This window comes from Hydra vulgaris, chromosome 02 (genome assembly GCF_038396675.1).
Source record: "Hydra vulgaris chromosome 02, alternate assembly HydraT2T_AEP".
NCBI classification, from domain to species: domain Eukaryota; kingdom Metazoa; phylum Cnidaria; class Hydrozoa; order Anthoathecata; family Hydridae; genus Hydra; species Hydra vulgaris.
In genome coordinates, this window is record NC_088921.1 from 40,983,389 (window position 1) to 41,005,905 (window position 22,517).

At 27.5% G+C, this 22,517-nt stretch overlaps 1 protein-coding gene across 1 annotated transcript; it reads right to left on the reverse strand.

The window, feature by feature from the left end:
* Positions 1-11,831: 11,831 nt before the first annotated feature.
* LOC105850921 (bcl-2-related ovarian killer protein) lies at positions 11,832-22,121 on the reverse strand. Its single transcript, XM_065790933.1, has 3 exons — positions 21,945-22,121; positions 21,220-21,817; positions 11,832-12,710 (listed from the first exon to the last, which is right to left on the reverse strand). Exons 2-3 carry the CDS (start codon positions 21,802-21,804, stop codon positions 12,504-12,506), a joined length of 792 nt encoding a protein of 263 aa, XP_065647005.1. The 5' UTR covers positions 21,805-21,817; positions 21,945-22,121; the 3' UTR covers positions 11,832-12,503.
* Positions 22,122-22,517: the final 396 nt, after the last annotated feature.

Sequence of the window (22,517 nt, forward strand, 5' to 3'; positions counted from 1 at the left end):
ATATATATATATATATATATACATATATATATATATATATATATATATATATATATATATATATATATATATATATATATATATATATATATATATATATATGCCTTTTTTGCCCCTAATGTGCCTCAAAAGAGGCAAGTTTAGGGGTAAAACTGTAGCGCGATCAACTGGGTTTTTCTTACGCCCACTCAAAGACTGTGCACTTTCTCTCGCCAAATTTCAGCATTATACTATTTTTGTCTGGGTTTGACCCTATACTTTGCTATAGGCAACTTTTGATATTTTTGCAGTGACCAGCTTTCTAAATCTTTTCTTCTGTTTTATTCATTTTTCGGTCATCCACGCCAAGTGGAATGGCGATCGGGGCTTGGCGATAAGACGAATTGTGTCTTCTTCTTGCCCCGGCCATCTGTGTTTTGGAAATATTTGTTGTATTTATATTTTTATACGGCAAAATAATGGAGAGAAAAAAAAAAAAAAATTGGTCCAGAGGTCCCCACACTACCATCTCCGATTTTAATAAAACTTTGACAGTATGTTGTTAAACATGTTTTATGAACATTGCCAAAATTTCAGATCAAAATAATTATTATTTCGGATTGTGTAGTACTTTTTGTAAAGCTTACCCAAACTTCAATATCTGTCAGTAGCTAAAAATTGATTTTTTGGGGTCCTATATTTTTGCAATGAAAGGGTAACATATCTTTAAAACGTGGTTTCTTAGTAAACCGAAGGTGCAGATCACAAATAATTTATTACAAGTTTCATATTATGCTTACATTTTAGTCTAATATCGTCACAAACGCAACACTGTAAATATTTTTTATTTATTTGTAGGGTCATATTTCTAAAACTAAAGGTTTTTGAATATTGCTATTTTGTCTAAAGGTTCTACATACTATCATAATGATATGGATTAAAAATTTGCTATTTTTCTCTGCTGAGTTATTCTGAAAGCAATATGGCGAATAAAGTGAAAAACCCTAAAATAACGTGTGTTTGAACCCCTTAAACTTGATGTGGGCAAATTTTTTTTGTTTTTTTAATTGTATTATTGGAAAGACCTTATTTCAAAATTTTAGAAACAATAAAAATTGTCTTGGAGAGATCTTTCTTATGAACGAAAAAAACTTGGTTTATATATAAATTTTTTGAATTTTACAATTTCGTCCTAAACATAAAGAGTTATCATACTGCATCAAAATCAAAGCTTATTGTGCCGAAAATCAAAATATTTTAATGTTTTGGGTCTGGGTACCCGGATACGGCGAGTCTGTGGCTGAATACCCGGTCTAAAACTCGGCGAGTCTCGTGATTTGAATGGCTGGACTTGTTTTGGACGCATCAGGGTGTTTTTTGAATCCCTGACCTCTCTAGTAATCTCTATGTGATGCATAATAGCATGCTTAAATAATGCTGTAGTTATATTATTGTTAGGGCAACCCACGGTAAAAAAGTTCATAAAATTAACGGTTAGATCAAAACTGTCAATTACAAAGTAGTTGGGTAAATCTAATCTAGCAAGAGGCAAAATATAAATTATAATATTTTCTAATGTATTTTAAAACAATTTTGTATCATTTAAGAAACTCTTCAAGGTATTGGAATCTCTTGAAAATGGTACTACGCCAAGGAAAAGAAAAAAACTTACAACAGATTTTTTAAAGAGATTATCTTATTATCTATAAAATACTGCGGATAAATGCATGTTATTGGCAATTTAAAATACTAGAGAAGTTGAGGCAACTGACTATGGGCACCAACGTAAAAAGGGCGCTTGTTTTTTTGTTATATATGTATTTTTTTAAATTTTATTACGAAATTTTAGGCGACGATTATTCATATGCCTAAGAGCACCATTAATCCAACACGTCACAAATGCGGTCCTGGTTATAGATGCAAAATCTAGTAAAACAATACAGCTTTTACAACACATTTTCTGCAACAAAAAACTAAAAACAAATATTTTTATGTTAATATATTGTTTCTTATCTACAAAAAAAAAAATATTTGTGATAGAAAAAATTCAGTTGTACGAAACTATAATCAACTTGATTCCAAATTACATATTTAAAATAGCTTCAAATTTGGAATTAATGTCTGAAACAACAATTGACAGTAAATTGTAATATCGACCTGTTGCAGAACTGATTGGATTTGGAATGACTGCAATAACATGCTGCTCAGGAACTCAACAATTGGTGCTAGGCCAGTAAAATGACTGAGCCATACCATGAGGATGCATAAAATCAATGAAAACATATTCCTGTTCTTCTGAAATTTCACAAACATGTCCAATCCACCAATGTGCATCGTAAATACATAAAACAAAATTTCCAGGACTAAGATCAGACATTGAAACTAATTTGGTTGAGTTGTTGTTGTAACTCTCATTAACGTTTGCAATAGAAGATGTATTGTCATTTGAAATACAACTGACACAAACCTGATTTTCATTTACATGTACAAATTTGTGATTATCGCAAGTACCTGCAACGATTTAGTACCGCAACATATTCCAGTACTAAATCGTTTCTCTTGATTGTCTTTAATATTGTCTACTTCATCACTATCAACATAAATAAATGAAATACCCGTGATACTTTCCTTGCAAAAATCATATAAATTTAAAGGCATTAAAATTTGATTATCAATTGGCCGTTGAAGAATTGGCACATGCTGCTAAACGCTTCACAGTTCCTCCAATTCCATCACAGGGAGATTTTCCATGACTAGTTGCAAAGAAATTCCATTCTGCTCTAATACCATAGTCAGTATAATGGTGACATAAATTCATAAAGTTTTTGTACTGTGCAGCTGAACTGTCATTGAAATAATGAATAAGTTCAAAAGATAAAAATGTTTTAAGTTCAGTTAATAATTTACTAAGAAATACATGAACAGAAATAGTATCGTGATGTATGGAACTACTGATAACGCAATAACATTTATTTTTAAGTATGTCATTAAGTTTCTAGTAAATAACAAAAGGATGCAAAGTTGTTTGGCTGTTTTCCCAGTAAAACCCTTGAACAGCATCTTGCACAACAAATGAATAGTTTTCAGAAAAATCCATCAAAATGATCAACTCATTTGATTTCAGATAATTTTTCAATAATCGCAAATAGTTGTTTTGGTTTTTGGCAATAAAATGATGCTTAGATAAAATAGATTAATAATTACTTTGTATCTTCATATAAAAATGGATGCAATTTAGTATCAAAAGAAAGAAAGGTTTTAGGGATAAATGCGTGAAAAGGGTACAAGAGGGTATTATTCGGAAGCTCTACACCTCTCACATCTTGGGTAGGGTGGGTTAAAACTTAAATATTATTTTTTTGTAATAATAAATAGTATTTATATAAAACAAAAATTTTTCATAAAAAAATTAAACTCAACTATATACAAAAATTAATATACAAAAAGATTATATACAAGTATCAACTTAATAAATATATACATACACACTATACATACACCTATCAAGAAGTGTATATAGATTCAGCTAAGTGAATCTATATAAACTTATTAATAAGTATATTTATAGTTGTTAATAACTACATTCCTGAATCCTCTGCCATCCCTTTTCCATCATCAGGCCTCATATGCGAAAGCCCTTTTTGATTTAGGCTTAGGGTGGCTTTGGCGCCAAACCAAGAAATCACTCATAGACAAGTCTATATTTAAAACAAAAATATTAAATGAGTGTTCAAAAAATTAAAATGAAAAACAAAAATTAAAACAAATGAAAAAACAAAACTTACCAAGGAGGTCTTGGTTTACACTCTGGTTGCAAGATGGCAGTGATGACGTGGATGAAGCTGGTAAATTTAATTTTTAAAATTTTTAATATAAAATAAGTTTAATAAAAATTATAAAAAATAGTGTCCATTTAGTAAAAAAACCATTTAAAAAAACAAATTTACTACATCATTAAGATATATCTACCAAGTTCCTCTCTTTTGTGCCTCTTACCTCCTTTAGTGTCTAGAGTGTCTTTAGTGTAATGGAAAGTGAGAAATACCTTTTATATTGTCGCTTCAAGACAACTTGCACAGCATCAAGACAAGCAGAAGTCATTTTTTTAAGCTGGTTATCAATGAAGCTTATACAAGCATTAGTGGTTAGCAATGGAGCATATATTGATTTTAAAATGTTAGAAGCAAAAGTATTCCCAAAAAAATCTGTTCTTCTGCAAAACTGAGCAGTTGGATTAGATTTACTATTTGTAATTATTAGCAAAACTTTGTTTCACTAACTGACTACCAGAAACATGATCAAAAGTTGCATCCTCACCTAAAACATAAAACTTTTCCATTCAAGGCTCAGTAGGGAGTTTTCCAAACAATGCAAGCGGGCACATTTCTTTTATTGCAGTTTTATTACAAAATGCTTCTCTTAGAATTGCAAAATTTTACATTTTACTGTTCCAACAGTGAAGAAATGTTTAAACTCACTGTAATGCTTGATAAAAATGAAACAATTATGAAAAAGAATATGAAGCGGATTTCCACGATATCTAGGAATAATACTTTGTAGTAGATCATTTTCATTAGAAAAATTTACAAATCCTTTTGGATCACCTTTGACATCTATAAACCTCATTTTGTTCATGGCTAAAACAACTTTAACTGCCATTCAATCATTTCCAAATAACTAACAACTCTCACACTCAAGAGAACATTCAAGCGACATGAAAATGCACACTCAAGCGACATGAAACTGCAATTGTGTCAAGAGGATGCAAATGGCAGTTCAGCTCATTCAAACTCTTGCCCCAGGTTACACAAACTTTGCTTATAGTAAGATGGTTGACTGCAACTCTGTCTGACATTGTGTTAGATATACTTTCAATAATCAAGTTATGACATTCATCAAAGCTACTTTGGTAAAAATCTGAATAAACAAATGCCATATAATCAATTGAAGTGCATATATGACTTTTATAATCAAATACTGTTCCTCCTGGTAACTGATCTAGAGCAAACACAAGACATTTATCTTAAGATGTTAAGTTAATGCTATTAATTTTGGCATTTTCTTGTGTTTTAGCATCAAACCCAAGAGTAGGATTATTATTATGCATAGCCCACCCTGCTGCTTGCAAATCTGAAATAATGCCAAGTTCACAAGCTCTTTGCTCAACAGTACTTCGATGAGGAATATTATTAAAAATAACACCCATATAATACCCTATTTTGCTCATAAGATATGGAATGTTACTTATTGGTTATATTACACAACAGAATATTATAAATTATTATTCTTATTTGTAATAAATATGTTTTTTTATCTTCTGGCATAATTACATTTCTTTCCTCCTTAATCTGGAGCAAATCATTCTCCAAACTAGCAATTACCCTGTTACTTGTAAAAAACAGCAGCATTATGCTTAGTTATGCTTTTCATTTAATTTCAAAGCTTTTTTTTCAGCTTTAAAGTGATGAAACTGCTCACTGTAATTTTATTTTTTTGTGTGTGTTTTTTCAGATCTGGTATTTCTACCCTTAAAGCTTTAATTATTTTTTCTTTTTGTTTAACATTTTGTCTTAGAACACGTAATTGGTTTGGCATGCTGTTTAATTCAGCTTTTAAAAGTGCCAACTTGTTCCAACATTATTTGTAAGAGTTAGCTTTTTTTTTTTATAGGGCCTAATTTCTCTCTAAATATATGTTTAGTTACGTCTCATTCGCTATGACCTGCAGATGTTGATGTTTAACTATTTAAAGGAGATAAAACATTCATATTGGTATATGAAACATCTGAGAAGCCTGATGATAATACAATATTAGGCAAACTTGATATATGGCTTAAAAAAGGTTTATTGCATAACTCATAAAAAGGCTTACTATCCTCAGCCCTGCTATAATTTATAGACCAATTCAATGATTTATTTATGAGACTTCTAACCTGATTTTTACATGTTTCTATCTTAAAATGTCTAGTGATTTGTTGAGATGTTGTGAGAAACAAATCACTATTTTTTGTAAATAATAAAAAAATATGTCCATTTCTACAAACTGTATAATGACAGTAAAGGTATATTACCCTTTCATTGCAAAAATATAGGACCCCAAATATACGAATTTTAGCGACTGACTGAAGTTGAAGTTTGGGTAATCCTTACAAAAAGTACCACAAAATCCGAAATAATAAACATTTTGATTTGAAATTTTGGTAATCTTCATGAAACATGTTTAACAACATACTGACAAAATTTTATCAAAATCTGAGATGGTAGTGCGGGGATTATTTCGGAAATTGGACCGTTTGGCGTGGAATGACCCTTTTTCTTTAAGTTTAACAGTTTCTTTAATTTTTGATCTGAACATCCAGATTGTCTTGTTTCTTTTAGTAGTGAAAGCACTTTTCTTAGCGAATTAAATATATTTTTGAAAGGCAATAATAATAAGTATAAATGCTATTGTACTCTTACATTATTTGACTGCCATCTGGCGGATACAGATTCGTATACAATTATTAGTGTTGCTCAATTAGGCAGCTTATATGGCCTAAATCTTGCTTATTTCCATATACTTTTAGAAGTCTCCCAAAAGTTCTATAAAGTTTCATAGATATCAAGAACAGTCCGGAAAATTCTAGAAAGTTCTATAAGGTTAAAGAAAATTTTATCCTTCAGAAAGCCTTAATGCTAATGCCTGCAAATACTATTTATATACCATTTTAAAAATTTCGTGTTGTGGATAATCTTTTTTTGAAAACTAATCAGGATAAAAATCATTTTACTACTTTTAAGCATAAGCTCATTGAATAATGACACAGAAAATTATTCTTTACAAAAAGTTAAAAAATTATTACCCCCAATATATATATATATATATATATATATATATATATATATATATATATATATATATATATATATATATATATATATATATATATATATATATATATATATATATATATATGTATATATATATATATATGTGTATATATATATATATATATATATATATATATATATATATATATATATATATATATCGTGGGGGTAATAATTTTTTAACTTTTTTTTTTTTTATATATATATATATATATATTATATATATATATATATATATATATATATATATATATATATATATATATATATATATATATTATATATATATATATATATATATATATATATATATATATATATATAATATCTATATATATATATATAATATATATATATATATATGTATATATATATATATATATATATATATATATATATATATATATATATATATATATATATATATATATATATATATATATATATATATATATATATATATATATATATATATATATATATATATATATATATATATATATTAGACTGCTTCATTTTGAGGTCATGAGAAAATTTAAATTACCATGGAGTTTTATCTGCTACGCCGACCAATATGTTATTCGTAAAAAAAATTGTATTTTAAATTTTGACCACTTTTAGGAGTTGCTCAAATGCCTCAAAAGTCATATTTTAGACTTTTTTAACCCTTTTTTAAGCCCATTTTTCACACGTGTGAACAAGTACTAAAACTATAAAAAAATTAAACTTTTTTCTTTCCAGAATTTCTTCTGAGTTAGAAGAAAAAAGTTAAAATGCGCAGCATAATTATTATTTTTAAATAATTTGTTTAAATTTATCAACAAAAAAGCAAAGTTCCGCGGGATTTTCACCAATTTTTGCGCTTTGCGTTAATTTAAACAGTTTTGTGTATTTGCTTAAACACGTTAAGCAAATTACTTTTTTAGACGCTATTTAATTTTGGTTTAAAAACGCGGGAAATAGATATTGATTACTTTCATGATATACTTGCTCCATATACTAATACAGATTTATTCATTCCAGGAAAAAGTAAGAAAAAAGTTGACACACGTTTTTTGGTAAGGGAATCCAGGTCACCCTTACCAAAAGACAAGTTTTCTACAAAGCACGAGATTTCGCAATACTTTTTGGATTTGAAGGAAAAGCGCCTGTTGGGAATTCCAGCAATTTCTTCTGGAATAGGCAAAAATCAAAAAAATGCGATCAGAGATATTTTAAATAGCTTTAACCTTTCAGGCAATTCACAAACTGTTACATTTGATACCACCAGAATCAACTCTGGAAACAAAAATGGAGCTTTATCTTTACTGGTAAATGAAGTCTTTCAGCTACCAGTTCTATCTACTGCATGCCGACATCATGCTAATAAGCTACACATAACACGTATCTGGAAAAATTATCAAAGTAGCATTACTTCTGGAGCAGATAATATTCTGTTTAAAACTTTATATCAGCATGGAATGATGACGTAGAAACCAGGCAGAATTTTATGATAGCTAACATAGCTACCATTTTTGCAAAAAAAAAAATTTTAATATATTTATACTTCTTCCAATTTTGAGAACTTTGAATTTTTTTTATATTTTGAATAAAAAAGTTTTGAATAGAAAAGTTTTATTCCAAATGAAACAAGGCTTGGTCATCAAAAGCATGAAAGTATAACGTTCTGCAAAAATATTATCACCAGTGGGTCTCTAAAAAAGGTAGCCCAAGAACTAGATATCTGAATTTGTAGTTATCTATATAGTATGTACTATTATGTAGTAATTTATTATAGGTTTTTCTTGTTTAATTCTATTATTCTTTATTACACAAAAATATATATAAGTTTATTGTAATATTCCTTTATACTTCTGATTTGATTTCATTTTTAGGATGGGGCTACAAGGAAGAACTACATTGAGCTGGCAGAGCTTACGCTGATGATGCTTTTTGAGGACAGGTACAAATTTCTTACTCCCGGAGCAATTCACCATGCCGCTTTATGGCAAAAGGTAGGAAATTGTAGGTTCATGATAAGAAAAAGTTCAAAGTGTAGTAAATTTGTAACTTCATAGCAAAAATAGGGAGTTTGTTGTACAAAAAAAGACTATTTTTTTATAGGTATCTAATACCTAATACTTCAACTTATGATGGATACAATATCCAGTCTGGCGAAACGACTGAAGCGTGAAATTACTGAAGTGGCAACTTTTGTTTTCTATACTCCCTGGTTTCTCAAAGCTGAACTATTCGCTGTGGCTCCATGTCAGGTAGGTTCTAACTTAACAAGTATGAAATAAGGTTTCTATTTTGAATGAAAAGTTTTGATAGTTATTAAGAGCATCTAAAAGTTAAGTTTTTTTTTCAAAGAAAGGTTTTTTGTTTTATCCAGGGTATGAGAGCTTTTTGGAAAATGAGTAGTTTAAGGAGTACAATCTGATTGGGGCAGAGTTAGTCATTGAATCAATCAAACAGCACACATGGTTTCTGAACCCTTACCTTATTGTACTAGCCCTAGCTGATACAAAATGTGAAGAAAGAGGTGACATTGCTCAAAAGCTTAGTTCAATTGGTCACGGAGAATTCGTGGTTATTGTTCCTTATGATAGGCCAGAGTAAAAGTGATTGTCAATTGATAAAAATCCCTAAAAATCGGTAAAAGGTTCCATAAACTTGCAATTTTGTAGATAGATTAACATAAAATATTTCAGATAAATAAAATACTATGCATCTTTATTTGTTTCTTATAACTTAGAAGTAACTCTGGAAAGAAAAAAATTGAATTATTTTGGGTTTTAGAACTCGCTCAAGTGAGTTTTTTTATATAAATTTTATATACATTTAATATAATAAACAAAATCATAATAGTAATTCATTTAATTCCAATAAAACGACCTAAATTTTGAAAAAAGTGTTTTTAAAATGCCTATTTTCATTAATAAAAAGCTAATGTTTATATTTCTAAATGATGGCATTTTCATCCCCATTCCTTATATATCAGAGGCTGTTTTTAAAGGCGATTCTATTTTTAAATGTGTTAAGAACAGTCTAAAGCTAATTTAATATATATTATATTTGTGCCACACCGGCAAGAAAGAGGTAAAACCATGGTTAAACTATGGGTCTGGGGCCCATCCTCCAATTTTTAAACATGTCTCTAAACTTTTTCTTTTATGTTTTGCATATTATTAAGGTACATAATAAGTATTTGTTTCTAATTCAATAGATAAATGTTTTTATACTTTTAAAAAGTCTTTTGATACTTTGCTTTATACCTGTGTATAATCTAGTTTTTCCTGCTACCTAACTTTATCCTAGATTTTTTTAAATGTCCGTTAACAATTATTTCATCAAGTTAATGAAAAAGATGACTTATTGCTTGCTAATTTTTGAAAAATTCACAAATCTGGAAGTTTAAATCCAGGTAAAAGTAAACAAAGTGTTCAGCCTTGTAACAAGGCTGAGCACTTTGTTTTGATGAACACAAAAGTTGTTTCAAGGCTGAACACAAAAATTTTTAATGAAGCAATTTTTTCTGCTATTAACAGCTATTTTCCATAAGTGCTGTTAATTTTGTATATTTAATAATTACGTTGTGGTCAATATTAAACTTAAAAAAATATATTGTTTGAGTTTGAAATTGTCCACCACGTTCATGCAACTAGTAATATAATAGGAAACGTCGTTGTTGCAATTGTTATAAAATTGAATTCTTAATTGCGCAGCATAAATAAAATTGAATTCTTAATTGCGCAGCGTAAATAAAACTGAATTCTTAATTGCGCAGCATGAATAAAAATAATCAGCATAAAATAAAGAAATTCTAACATTGAATAAATGGTTTAATAATTAATAAATACATGTGCAGAATAACTGAAAATCGTTATACTTTTGGTACAAATTTATTTTTATATAGGCCCCTGGTAACTTTTTTGATACAACCTCCACCAACACTGATTGATTGTCGCGTGTATGTATCATTTCTGGCAACTACTGGGAAACTTGATATTCTAAAATTCATATTCAAATATTTGATATCATATTCTAAAATTCATATTCCAACATTGCTGATTTTTCTGTGTTTCGATTGGAACCAATAAAGTTCCAATAATGCTTGTCTTTAATTAAATTAATTTTCAAACTAACTTGTTATTAATTTTATAACTTCTAAATTAATGAAACTTCTAAATTAATAAATTGCTTCTAATTTTTAGAAGTCAGATTCCTTATTATTATTATAATTGTTAACATTATTACTTTATCGTGCTTGAAGTCGTAATTTAATTAACCGCTGCGAAATTAATGTGATTATACTTCTTATTTCCTCAAGCTATAAGCAGAAGGGGTTAATTTGATTGCATTTTTTATTCCCCGAAGCTTCAAAAATAAACAATTTTGAAAGATATTTAGAACTATATTCAGTGCTTTGTATTTCCTTTCAAAGAAAGAATTGAATAGATGCATATGGATCTCCTTATTAAGGTTTTTTTTCTTCTTAAAGAAATATGAACCTCTTTGTAAAATATATGTTTATAATAAAAATATTTTTATAAAGAAAAAATTTCTTTATAACAAAAAAATCTCTTTATAAAAAAAAGAATCTCTTTATAAAGAAAGAAAAGAAAGAATAAAAAAATATACAAAACCCTGAACTTTTTATGACACGTCAAATCAGTTCTATTTATTACATGACAACTATTATTAAAACAACAAATTAAATAAAAATAAAATATTGAAAAAAAGAAGTTAGATATAGTAGAATATTGAAAAAAAAAGTACAGCCCGTTAAATTACTAGACCATCGAATTTGATTTTAACAAAAAAGATTCAGGAATTATGATAGCTAAAATGACAGCGACACGAAAATTTATTCGGAAAACTACGAATTAATTATTCGGAAAACTACGAACTAATTATTCGGAAAACTACGATCATTAGTTACTGCAACTAATCTTTCAAAAAACCCAATAAGTTGATTACTACGCGCTCCAAAACTATAAATAAACCAACCAAAAACAAAATACTTAAAATTTAAAATAAATACATTTTTAAATAGTTCAAATTCAAGAAATGTTTTCAGTATTAAACCAAATAGCTGTCACAAGACTTTATTGCCGTTTTCTCGGTGACGAGACTTTATTGTCTTCTGTGAGTTTTCACGTTTATTATAATTTTTTTTAACGGTATCTTTATTAGTAATTTTTCTCTTTTTTATTTGTATTAGAATAAAGTTCGTAACAATGAACCAAAAATAATAAACAAACAAAAAACAAAAAAACAAAACTGAGTTGTTATTTATCAAAACCTTATCTTTTTTTTTAATTAAAAAAATTTACTACAATTAAATATTTTCTTTTCGAAATTTGGTCCTAAGAATAAACAAAATACCTATCAAAATAATGCTGCCATAACTATCATGAATTTATGTTTTGTATTTAGATTTTTAAACTTATTTCAACATAAATCACATTACTTAATATAAACTGACACATAACAGCATAACAAACTTAAAGTAACTTAAAATTAAAATAAATTAAAGTTAAACAACGAGTGCTTGGTTCTATCATGTTATCTTTATAAGTTTTTTAGTAGTTCTTATTTTTAAATATTTCTTAAAAAAATTATATTTATATACATATTCATATACAGGTGTATTATACAGATAAATTAACATTAAAAAAAATGCTGGCACATTTTATAATACAATAAAATTGACAAGTTTGTAAATATAAATAAAAATACAACTAAAATTAAATATCTATGATCTTGAAACCATCTACGGTCTTCTATATATTCAAGTAACCATTTAAAGCGTGCTTCTCTTTCATCTTGCTGGTAGTTGTTCTCATTTCCAGCAGTAAAGTGATCAACAATACTTTTCTATAATTGATAATAAAAAAATGAAACTCACAAGATTTTCACAATTGCTTTTAGTAATAATAAACACATGTGGTATGCACGGTACGTGCTGATAATATCAATAGACACATGTGGTATGCATGGTATGTGCTGTTAGTATTAATAAACACATCTGATATGCGTGAGTAGAGAGATTTTTCAACAGGGTAAATTTTACCAAATTTAATGTTTGGAAAATTAAATTTTGGATTAATGCACTAAAAACCTTTTTAAATTTAATAAAATAGTTAGATGAAAGCGAAAAATAAGACTGGAAACTAAATTGAAAACTACATGGAGAATATAGATTTCAAACTACTTTTAAAGGTTTTGAGCTTGGTGTTTAAACTAAACGTATGCACCAACCACAATAAAACTCTAGTCAAATAAAGTAAAACGTATGCACAACCAAATAAAGCGCTAGTCAAATAAAATTGATATTAAAATAAATTGTTTTAAACTAAATTTGAATATTTGTATTTTTCCCCAGCTCGGAGATAAATGCCCATGAGGTTGTTGCAACTGTTTAAAACACCCAATCGGCGCGGAATGTAAAAAAGACGTCATTTAGACAATTAAATTAAATTTGGTACGTTTATTTACCGTCTAATTTTTTTTTTTTTTTTTTTATGTGCTGCGTTCTATAGGTAGTGTGCAATAATAATCGCACATCATGAATACTCTACCCTGACTTATTGCTAGGATGGAGTAAACCTCCAATTTTTACCTAAAATCTCTTCGATTTCAATTAATTACTTTCCATCCAATCTACGCTTTTTCCCCCCAAACACCGACCTAACAATTTAATACCACCCCAAAATCCAAAAACACACGCATAAAAAAAAAGAAATAATAACCGAAAAAATAAAGCAAAATATAGTATGGTAAAAAAACTCTAAAATATAAAATACAAAAACAATGCAGTAGAAACATTTGGCATTCTACTACTTTTTACTAGTTTTTACTTACTACTTTTTCTGTACACTTAAAAATAATGAGTTATCAATAAATCCTATCCCTCTATTAACTCTCCCTCAATCTATTGAAATCTTAAGGTAACCACCACAACAATTACAATACACAATCTATGAATATTTATTCTTATGTCTTCTCCCCCGACTATTGTAACCACAACACACTACAGTAAGGCAGGCAAGGCCGCACCGAACGACGAATACGTGCTACTAAAAAAGCTAGTTTTACCAATGAAGGGTTTTTTTTTTAGATGCCAAAATTCAGTTTTGAATTTCAGCACCCACTTCCACCACCTCGTTGGTACAACCCGGTAGGCAGGCGAGAGTATTACCATAAACCCAGAATGTAATTGTTTATAGGTTATTATGTGAACATTTTTATTGCTCTCAGAGTAGAGTTGTTTGTCGGTTGGCGAGACTTGCAAAATTTACAAGGAATGTTTGGTATTCGCATTTAAGAATGCAATTTCCACAATTTAAATCGTTGAATAGTGTTAACAAGATAAAATCTATTGAATAATACCTGTTAAATAATGAAAATATTTTATTAAGTAGCTGCGGTCGCTTTTTAGACCAGAAAATTGTTTATTACATTTTAATTACTTGAAAAATTAAATGCGTGATCTATCATTTTTAAGTACTTGTTAGTTTTTTGTTAGAAAAAAAATCGTAAGTTTTATTAATTCATTAATGGCAATAAATTACTATTTATTATTTGGAATAAATATCTATAAAAAAGATTTCTTTTTTAAAATTGAAACTATTATTTTCAATACCACACCTCTATGAGAAAGTTTAACAACAATGTCACGTTAGTTTCCGTTATATATAGCGTTAAAAGATAGCGTTAATGTTTTTATCAAAGTCGTTTTCACTTAAATGATCACAACTTTTAGCCCCAATAGAATAACTGTTTTCGGTATATTTTACTTTTCTTTTAAATACTCGGACTATTTCGGCCATTTTTTACACAAACATTTTTAATGTATTAAGAACCAGTAAACAAATAAATAACAAAGAATGCGTTTTACGAACAAAAGTTCTTCAACGAACTAAGTTCTTTGGAATGCTTAAGTTAATGCGTTTATTCATAATCAGACCATTTTGTATCTTAAAGATGTACCTTTTATAAAATGTATATATATTTTTATAATTATAAGGGTTTTAATTTTAAGCTATTGATTTAAATCAAGTCTTTTTTTTTCAAAAAAATTCAAGATTATTTTTTGTGTTACGAAGAAGCATAAAATAATTAATGATTTTAAAACCTCTCCTTTTATTGCATAGTTAAATTAATTCATACATTATCTTTCAAATGAGTTATTGCAACACTAGTTCATCCGTTGGATGTCAAATAAATTGATTTCAAATGATGATATATTTAAAGTACTTTTTTTAGTTAAAATTTATCACTTAAATAGTTGAATACTTTTGTGGACCATGGTGGTTTAATAATTTGAGTCTTAAAATATTTTGTTCAATACGGTAGATTAATAATATAAGTTTGATTTTATAATCCGCGGATGTCAGCCTGTTAATAATGATTTTTACACTTTTCATGCAGGGGGGCCAATTAAAAAAAAGTTTTTTTGTTCCCAGGATCCGATCATCTTGTTTTTTTGCAAAACATCCTTTTTATGACATCAAAATGAACATATAAATATTTGTAGTTTGCACTATGTCTAGAGTTGATTTTTAATGACGTATTATTTCGTCATTTTAGCGACGTATTTTTTCCTTTCGTTTACGTACATAGTTTATTACGTAGCATTGACCAAATTATTACTTAAACAACGAAAAAATTGCATCTTTACGCATTTTTTTACGTTAGAGTAATTAAATTTAAAACGAATAAACTAAAAAAACTAAGAAATTTTTTTTTCTCATTGTTTATAGCATCGGTCTCAGGTTAAACTTTCCTTCTAATAGTGAAAGAATTCTTTAAACCTGACGCACCGCTTATGAGATGTCTTAGATTTATGAGATGTCTTAGATTTACTATAAATAGCTCAACTAAACTCGCCCAATTCTTTGTTGGATATAAAATAAAGATGCAGTGGCGTAGCGAGGGTTTTTGCGCACAAGGTAAAAATATATAAATAAATAAATTTTTTACAATAAATTAAAAAAAATATTTTTATGTTAAATAGTTTTTGTTTTTTTTTCTTTTCTTGTTTCTTTAACGCCCATTTAAGCCTTCACGCCCTAGACAATTGCCCCTTTGCCACCTCTCCTCGCAACGCGACTGTAAAGATTTATAACACAAAAGACTTGATTAAAGCTTGCTTATGCTTTTACCATTTATTTTAAGTTAACTATTTCATCTTCGTCGAGCAAATTTCATCTTCGTCGAGCAAATTTTTTCTCGTATCTTTGTATTGTTGTTTAGAATTAAAAATATCTTTTATGTAGGAGTGAAGTTTAAGCATTCTTTCTGCCATGAGAAACGTGGAGTGCCAATGAGTTTTCACATCTTGAATCAAATGAAGTGCGTGATTTCTTCCAACAACTTGTCGCATTTGACTTTCTTCCAATAAATCATTAAGTTGAGATGAATGATTGAAAGATGTAACAATTTTTCTGCACATAGTTAATGTTTTTGCAATAAAAAAGAATTTAGATGAACTATCATTTTCTATCTATCATTGCATACCCATTTTGATGTTTCCTCCTCAATTGAGTAATATTCGTATGTCGTTTAAGTAGTTTCCTCAATGGACTGTGTATCAATTTCAATTTCTTTTTGACTGGATGAATAACTTAAACCGGTTTCGCCACCGTTATGATTGGGAGAAAACGTATTATTGTTTGATATAATTTAATAATTTAATTTCTCAAAATAAATTTATAGATATTGTTTAGAAGAACTTTCTATCTAGTATAAAGTAGGAAACCATTACTTTGAGGTTTTAATAATGACATTCCATAAAATTTGTTGCGTTGAGAAATTTAATGAAGTTATCACAATCAAATCAATTTAAAGACATTCAATAAAATTCCTTTAAATTTCAGAAATACCAAAAACCGTAATTTGAGAAAAATAGGTAAAAAAAATGATTAAAATGACGACCCTCTTTTTTAAGCCGTAGGCAACTGCTTAGTTTACCTAACAAGTAATCCGCCATTATACCGAATACATAATTAGTTAATTTTTTTTACAATTTTTAAAATAAAAATAAGACTAAATAGTTTAACATTTAATTAAACAATATAAATTTAAAAAGAAACTTTAATTGTCGTAAATGAATATATAAGCGTTTTAAGAATGTAAATCTAACTAATTTACGAGTTCTTACATCAAAAAATGATTAAAGGTGTTATATAAATCCGAATATAGTTCCGGCACAAAACACAACTTTTAAAAATATTGCACCATCTGTTTTTTATATTTGTTTTACATAGTTACTTTTATTATTAAATATAGTTTAATTATAGATTGAAAACTATTTCTCTTAAAAAACCTAAAAAACTCTGAAAAGCAAACCTTTAAATTCATACGTATTAGTAAATTACAACTGCAAATTGTAACTTACAGCAATTCGTAAAGGCAAATGAACACTTGGAGATCTAACCTCTTCGCAGCTAACACATAACAAGATTTATAAAAATTGCTTTTGTGTAATAGTCATAATTAGGGAGTTTATATAATTTTTAAGCCAACTTAAATAATTTATTTTTTAATAAATTGCATTTTTTAAGATATTTCAATTTTAAAATTGTTGTAACCACCTGAAGCTTACACGATCGGCGCAAGTTGGTATCACGTCAAGAGCGTTATTAAAATTGTTGCTGACTGGAAAAGAAAATGAAAGTTCTCGCTTTTTAAAATTTGCTGACCGACGGTCTGAAAGGTCTACATTTACTGACTAACTTATCTAAAGAAGTCAAATATGCCAACTAAATGAACTAAAAGCTAATTAATAGGGTGTCACACACCTTCACAACCAACCACCCCACTTTTTCACGCCGGCACCTCGTTAAATTCCTGGAACCGAAAGAAAAATTTATTGATTTTTTTTTTATTTTTGCGGTATTTTGCGGTACAATGATCTTGTATTAACAATCTTATTTCGAGTATTCTGATAGATGTCCAAGGGGAGCCAAGGAAAAAGAAGGCAAAAAAAAAGGTCCTTTAGTGAAAATATAGGGAAATTTTGAGAAATAGGGGCGCCGACCTGGTTAGGCTAAAAAGTTAGTTGGCCAGTTTTAGTTACGGTTTTTTTAGTTTTGTTAATTACGATTTTAGTTTTGGTCACAACACTAAAATTGCGTTTTTTATCCCTTTGCAGAGTTTTTTTAGAAAGATATTCAGACATTTTTTTTAAAAAAACATTTTTTTTTTAATAAAAAATAAATTTAGTTTCCACTTAATTCTATCGATAAAAACATCTATAAAGTTACTTTCATTTTTTGAGTATATAATAAAATCATTTTAAATTACTACGCGTATGTTTAAAAAAAATTAAATATAGTAAAAAAAGACTTTAAATGTAAGAAGCATTTAAAACTTTATCTGAAACATTAAACGAAAGTTATTCATGCACATTTGATAATATACTGCTAAAATCCAAGTATGGATTCAATTAAAGAGTTAAAAACAAATGAAAACATTAAACTTCTTTATACAAAGATCTTCTACCATCAAACTGAAAATATCTATTAGAAGATGTCAATTGGTGTGAAGAATATTGGAGTTGTTCACAGAACTGTGAATAAAATAGGATTTCAGTTTAATCCGAGAACTATTTTATTGATAAGAAAAGAGATATTGAAATAAGTAAAAAACAATTGTCTATTATGACAGTCTATTGTATTGCGAGTCTATTGTATGATATGAATAAATTTTATTAAAGCTTGAAAACGAATATTGGTGTTCTATTAGTTATAACAGGATTACAATATTTTTGAATAAAGATGAGTTTTTACGATTTCTCTGAGATCTGGGACCTAACAACTTTGACGGGTTCTAATATGAGTGCTCCTTCTTTTTCAAAACTATTTCAAACTTGGACTCAAAAGAATCAGAACTTTTAGCTGATTTTAAAAATAATATGATTGTTTACTCAAAATTCAAGTAATAAAAATTTTTTTTTTTTTCGTTGAAACAAATTATATATATATATATATATATATATATATATATATATATATATATATATATATATATATATATATATATATATATATATATATTTATTTATATATATATATATGTATATATATATATAATTTGTTTTTAAAGAAAAACAATATATAAGGGTACAGTAACACAACACGGTCCATAATTTTCACAATGTTGTGAAAAATACAATAATCAAATTAAACAACTATAAGGAATTTTTTTAAATTTGAATAAAAAAATAAACAAATGTAATTTAACTTTTAATACAAATCGATAAAAATAATAATGATGACATTATAATAAGGTATATATGTAACACATACATATATACCGCGTATGCAACTGATTTTTTATGTGTATTACACGTCTCTGAAAAAGGTACTCGATGACAAGACTGACTTAAGTCTTCTGCGAGCTTCCTATGACCACAAATAAGTAATTCTTTTTACCAATCATACACAAATTTTGTTTTTATCATATTTATACACTAACATTATTTTGAAATGTGGTAAATAAACTTATAGTGAAACATCTAAACACTCCTCCGAAAAATCAGCAGATTTATTTTTATTTATTATATTTTTAATTTTAGTTGGAATAATATAGAGATATATTTCTCGGATTATTTTTACGTACACGTTATTATATTGTTGTAATTGGTATTTACTTTAATCATGTCTCGGAGTTGTATGCAACTATATTTTTATTTACTTCGTATATTTAGAACTTTATATTTATGATTTATACTTGTATATCTTTACCGCCAATCTGTAATTGGTTACTTGTAAATATTTTGTAGTTGTAAAATAAACATGTATAAAAAAAAAAGAAAAAAAAAGGTACGTGCCGTTGTATTGTAAACAAATATCAAGCCGGCTGATATTTGGAGTAAAGACTATATTTGGGAGGGTGAAAAAAAAGTCTGCTGTGTTGACTAATTAATAATAGGCGGCAGCAATATTACTCTGAGGTCTGTTTGATATTTGTAAAGTAAATTTGATATGCATAAACATAGGAGCAGCTGCTTCTGGCTCTCCATGAATAATAAAGCAATGCATATACCAAATTGTTTAAGCTAATTAGCAGCTGCTACACGTTCCCAATGAATAAAAAAAACACGTAGACACCCAACTGTTTAAACAAAGAACCAGCTGCTTCAAGCACCCCATGAATATAGAAGCCGCGTCCATATGCTGTTGTTTAAACAGCAAAAAAATTTTCAGGTTTGAAAGTCAAAATCTCTAATTATTTATCTGATATCAATTTCTTTGATTTAAAAATTTCAAAATTTTAAAAAAAAATTATTGCTTGTACTCATCTCTAGACATTTGTTGTTTCAAATAAAGAAGTGAAATTGATGAGTAACAACCAAAACACATATTTTAAAAAAAAACTATATAGATGACAGTTATTGTTGATCTATTTTGTAAACCTTATTAATTCTGATTTAGTGTGAGTTTTTGGTGTCGCTTAAAAAACAAAAATTCATTGTGTTTTATCTGCTTATTAAATCCACTGTTATGAATCTATTAACAGTATTAAAATATTTTGTATAAACAATATAATTATTATAATGTTTACAGAAAAATAATAAACTCTAAAAACCCTGTGAATGATAAACAGTTTTTAACTTTTTTATTCAAACAATTCATTTAGATATACGAGATTTACAAAATGGCGTTATCATCAATCATCGAAAAACAATAGGTCACTTATTATTAAAAAATCATTTTAATAAAACTTTTTCTTTTAGTTTAAATTTTTTTTAAATATCAATTCATTTAGTAGTTTTATTTCAACAAGATCCACATTTTAGTTTGAACTGAAGGTTTTAAATATTCTTTTGTTACAAATCTGCTTATAGTTTAATTTTTATTTGATGTGATTTTTTGTTATTATTATATTATATTTAACCTTGATGTACTTATTTCACTTGGGTTTCAGTCACATTGTTAAGAGAGTATTCGGCTAGATGAATCTTAAAACTTGCGTAAGAATTTACTGAAAAACATATTTATGAAGTATTTATTAAAGTTTTAAAAGCGGACAGTATTGTGAACTTTTTTTCAATTAAAAAATAATTGTTATAAAAAAGAATAAAAATAGCGACATTGATTAAAAAACAATTTTAAAATGTTGTTCGTATATTTTATTTATTATTTTAATCAGAGCTTCATTTTTTTTTAAATAAATATTGCTCAAGCTTTATAAACATCACAGCGAAATATCAACTTTTCAAACATGAGAATTTAATAAGTAATGCATTAAAAGTATTGTTGTTTCGTTTTTAGGAAATATTGTCATAATGGATTATTTACATATTTAGTTTAAAGCGCTATAATAAAAAGTCTAGAAAAACATGTAAGTTTTCAAATCAAATATAAAAAAAACTTACCCAACCCCCTTGCGTTTGAATCCAAATTGAAAGTTTTTTATTAACAAAAACACTAAACCAATATATTATTCTCCCGATAAGATCATTTTTTCTATGGCGCATAACATCTAAGGCTAGTCCACCAGTAAATGCAAAAAAAGCGATTATTTTTGCCCAAGTTATGCTTTCCGAAAATAGTTGTGTTCCGAATTTATTAAACGAATCCCAAACAACAATCTCACTTTCATAATTTAAGTTTAAATGTACAGATATTTTGTTAAATAGTTTTGGATATTTCATTTCAAGAATTAATCCCATATTTTTTACAACATCGTATAGTTCCTCTGCATTCTGACAGGAGTCATTGTATTCTTTAATTCCCGACCTCCCCAGTCTTGCTTCGATATAATCTTCACAAAGTTTTTGGGAAGTTATTGTTATATCTTCTATAGAGTTCGGTACTACTTTAGATATAGGTTTACCAAAAAGCATCGTTATTGATTCTTCCCTTGGGCACTTCTTCGTTGGTTTTAAGCTTTTTGTTTGCCATAGCGATAACGCTTTTATTAAAGTTTTACTTTCATTGTTTTCTCCATTGGAAATCATCACACAAAAAAACCTGTGTAAATATTTTCTCAGGCGTTATCTTATTTAAAAACAACTTACATATATATATTACAAACTGCAGTTTGTATCTTATTAAAATACTTCATATCGCGATTTACTATTGAGATTTCCTCGCCTACCTGCGAAATAGTTTAAGCTTCTTTTGAATTCTTCTTACATTTATGTATCAACAATGCATTCCTTTTTATTTTAACGAAAAACTCAATAAAATTTGACAATATGGCGCACAGATCTTTTTTGTTCACAATGTAGCACAAAATCATAACGGCAAGATAAACAACATTTTCTATAGACTTCTAAAACATTCAAAACATATATTAATAAAACAAATAATTAATAAATTTGTTTAATTCTTTTATAATTTTTGACATAAAAAAGACCTCCTTTTCAATGTAGAAAACCTCCTTTTCAAAACTAAAAACCTCCTTTTTGAAACAAAAAACCTGTTTTTAAATTTGTAAACATATGTGTTTCTCTGTGTGTAAGAGTGTGTGTGTGTGTGTGTATATATATATATATATATATATATATATATATATATATATATATATATATATATATATATATATGTATATATACACAGTTACTGCATAATAATTCAAGCACCGGTTAACTCGAAAAATTTCTTATTTCAAACTATTTTCGAAGGTCTTTTGAAAGATGGAACGATTGTTTTACTTCACTGAGATCAA

Bases quoted from the DNA above. Each gene is read 5' to 3' on its own strand.
- LOC105850921 (XM_065790933.1), bottom strand. From the start codon at position 21,804: ATGATTTCCAATGGAGAAAACAATGAAAGTAAAACTTTAATAAAAGCG. The intron at 12,711-21,219 runs GTAAGTTTTTTT...TATCAATTATAG, and splicing joins TTCAAACGCAAGGGGGTTGG to AAAAGTATTGTTGATCACTT.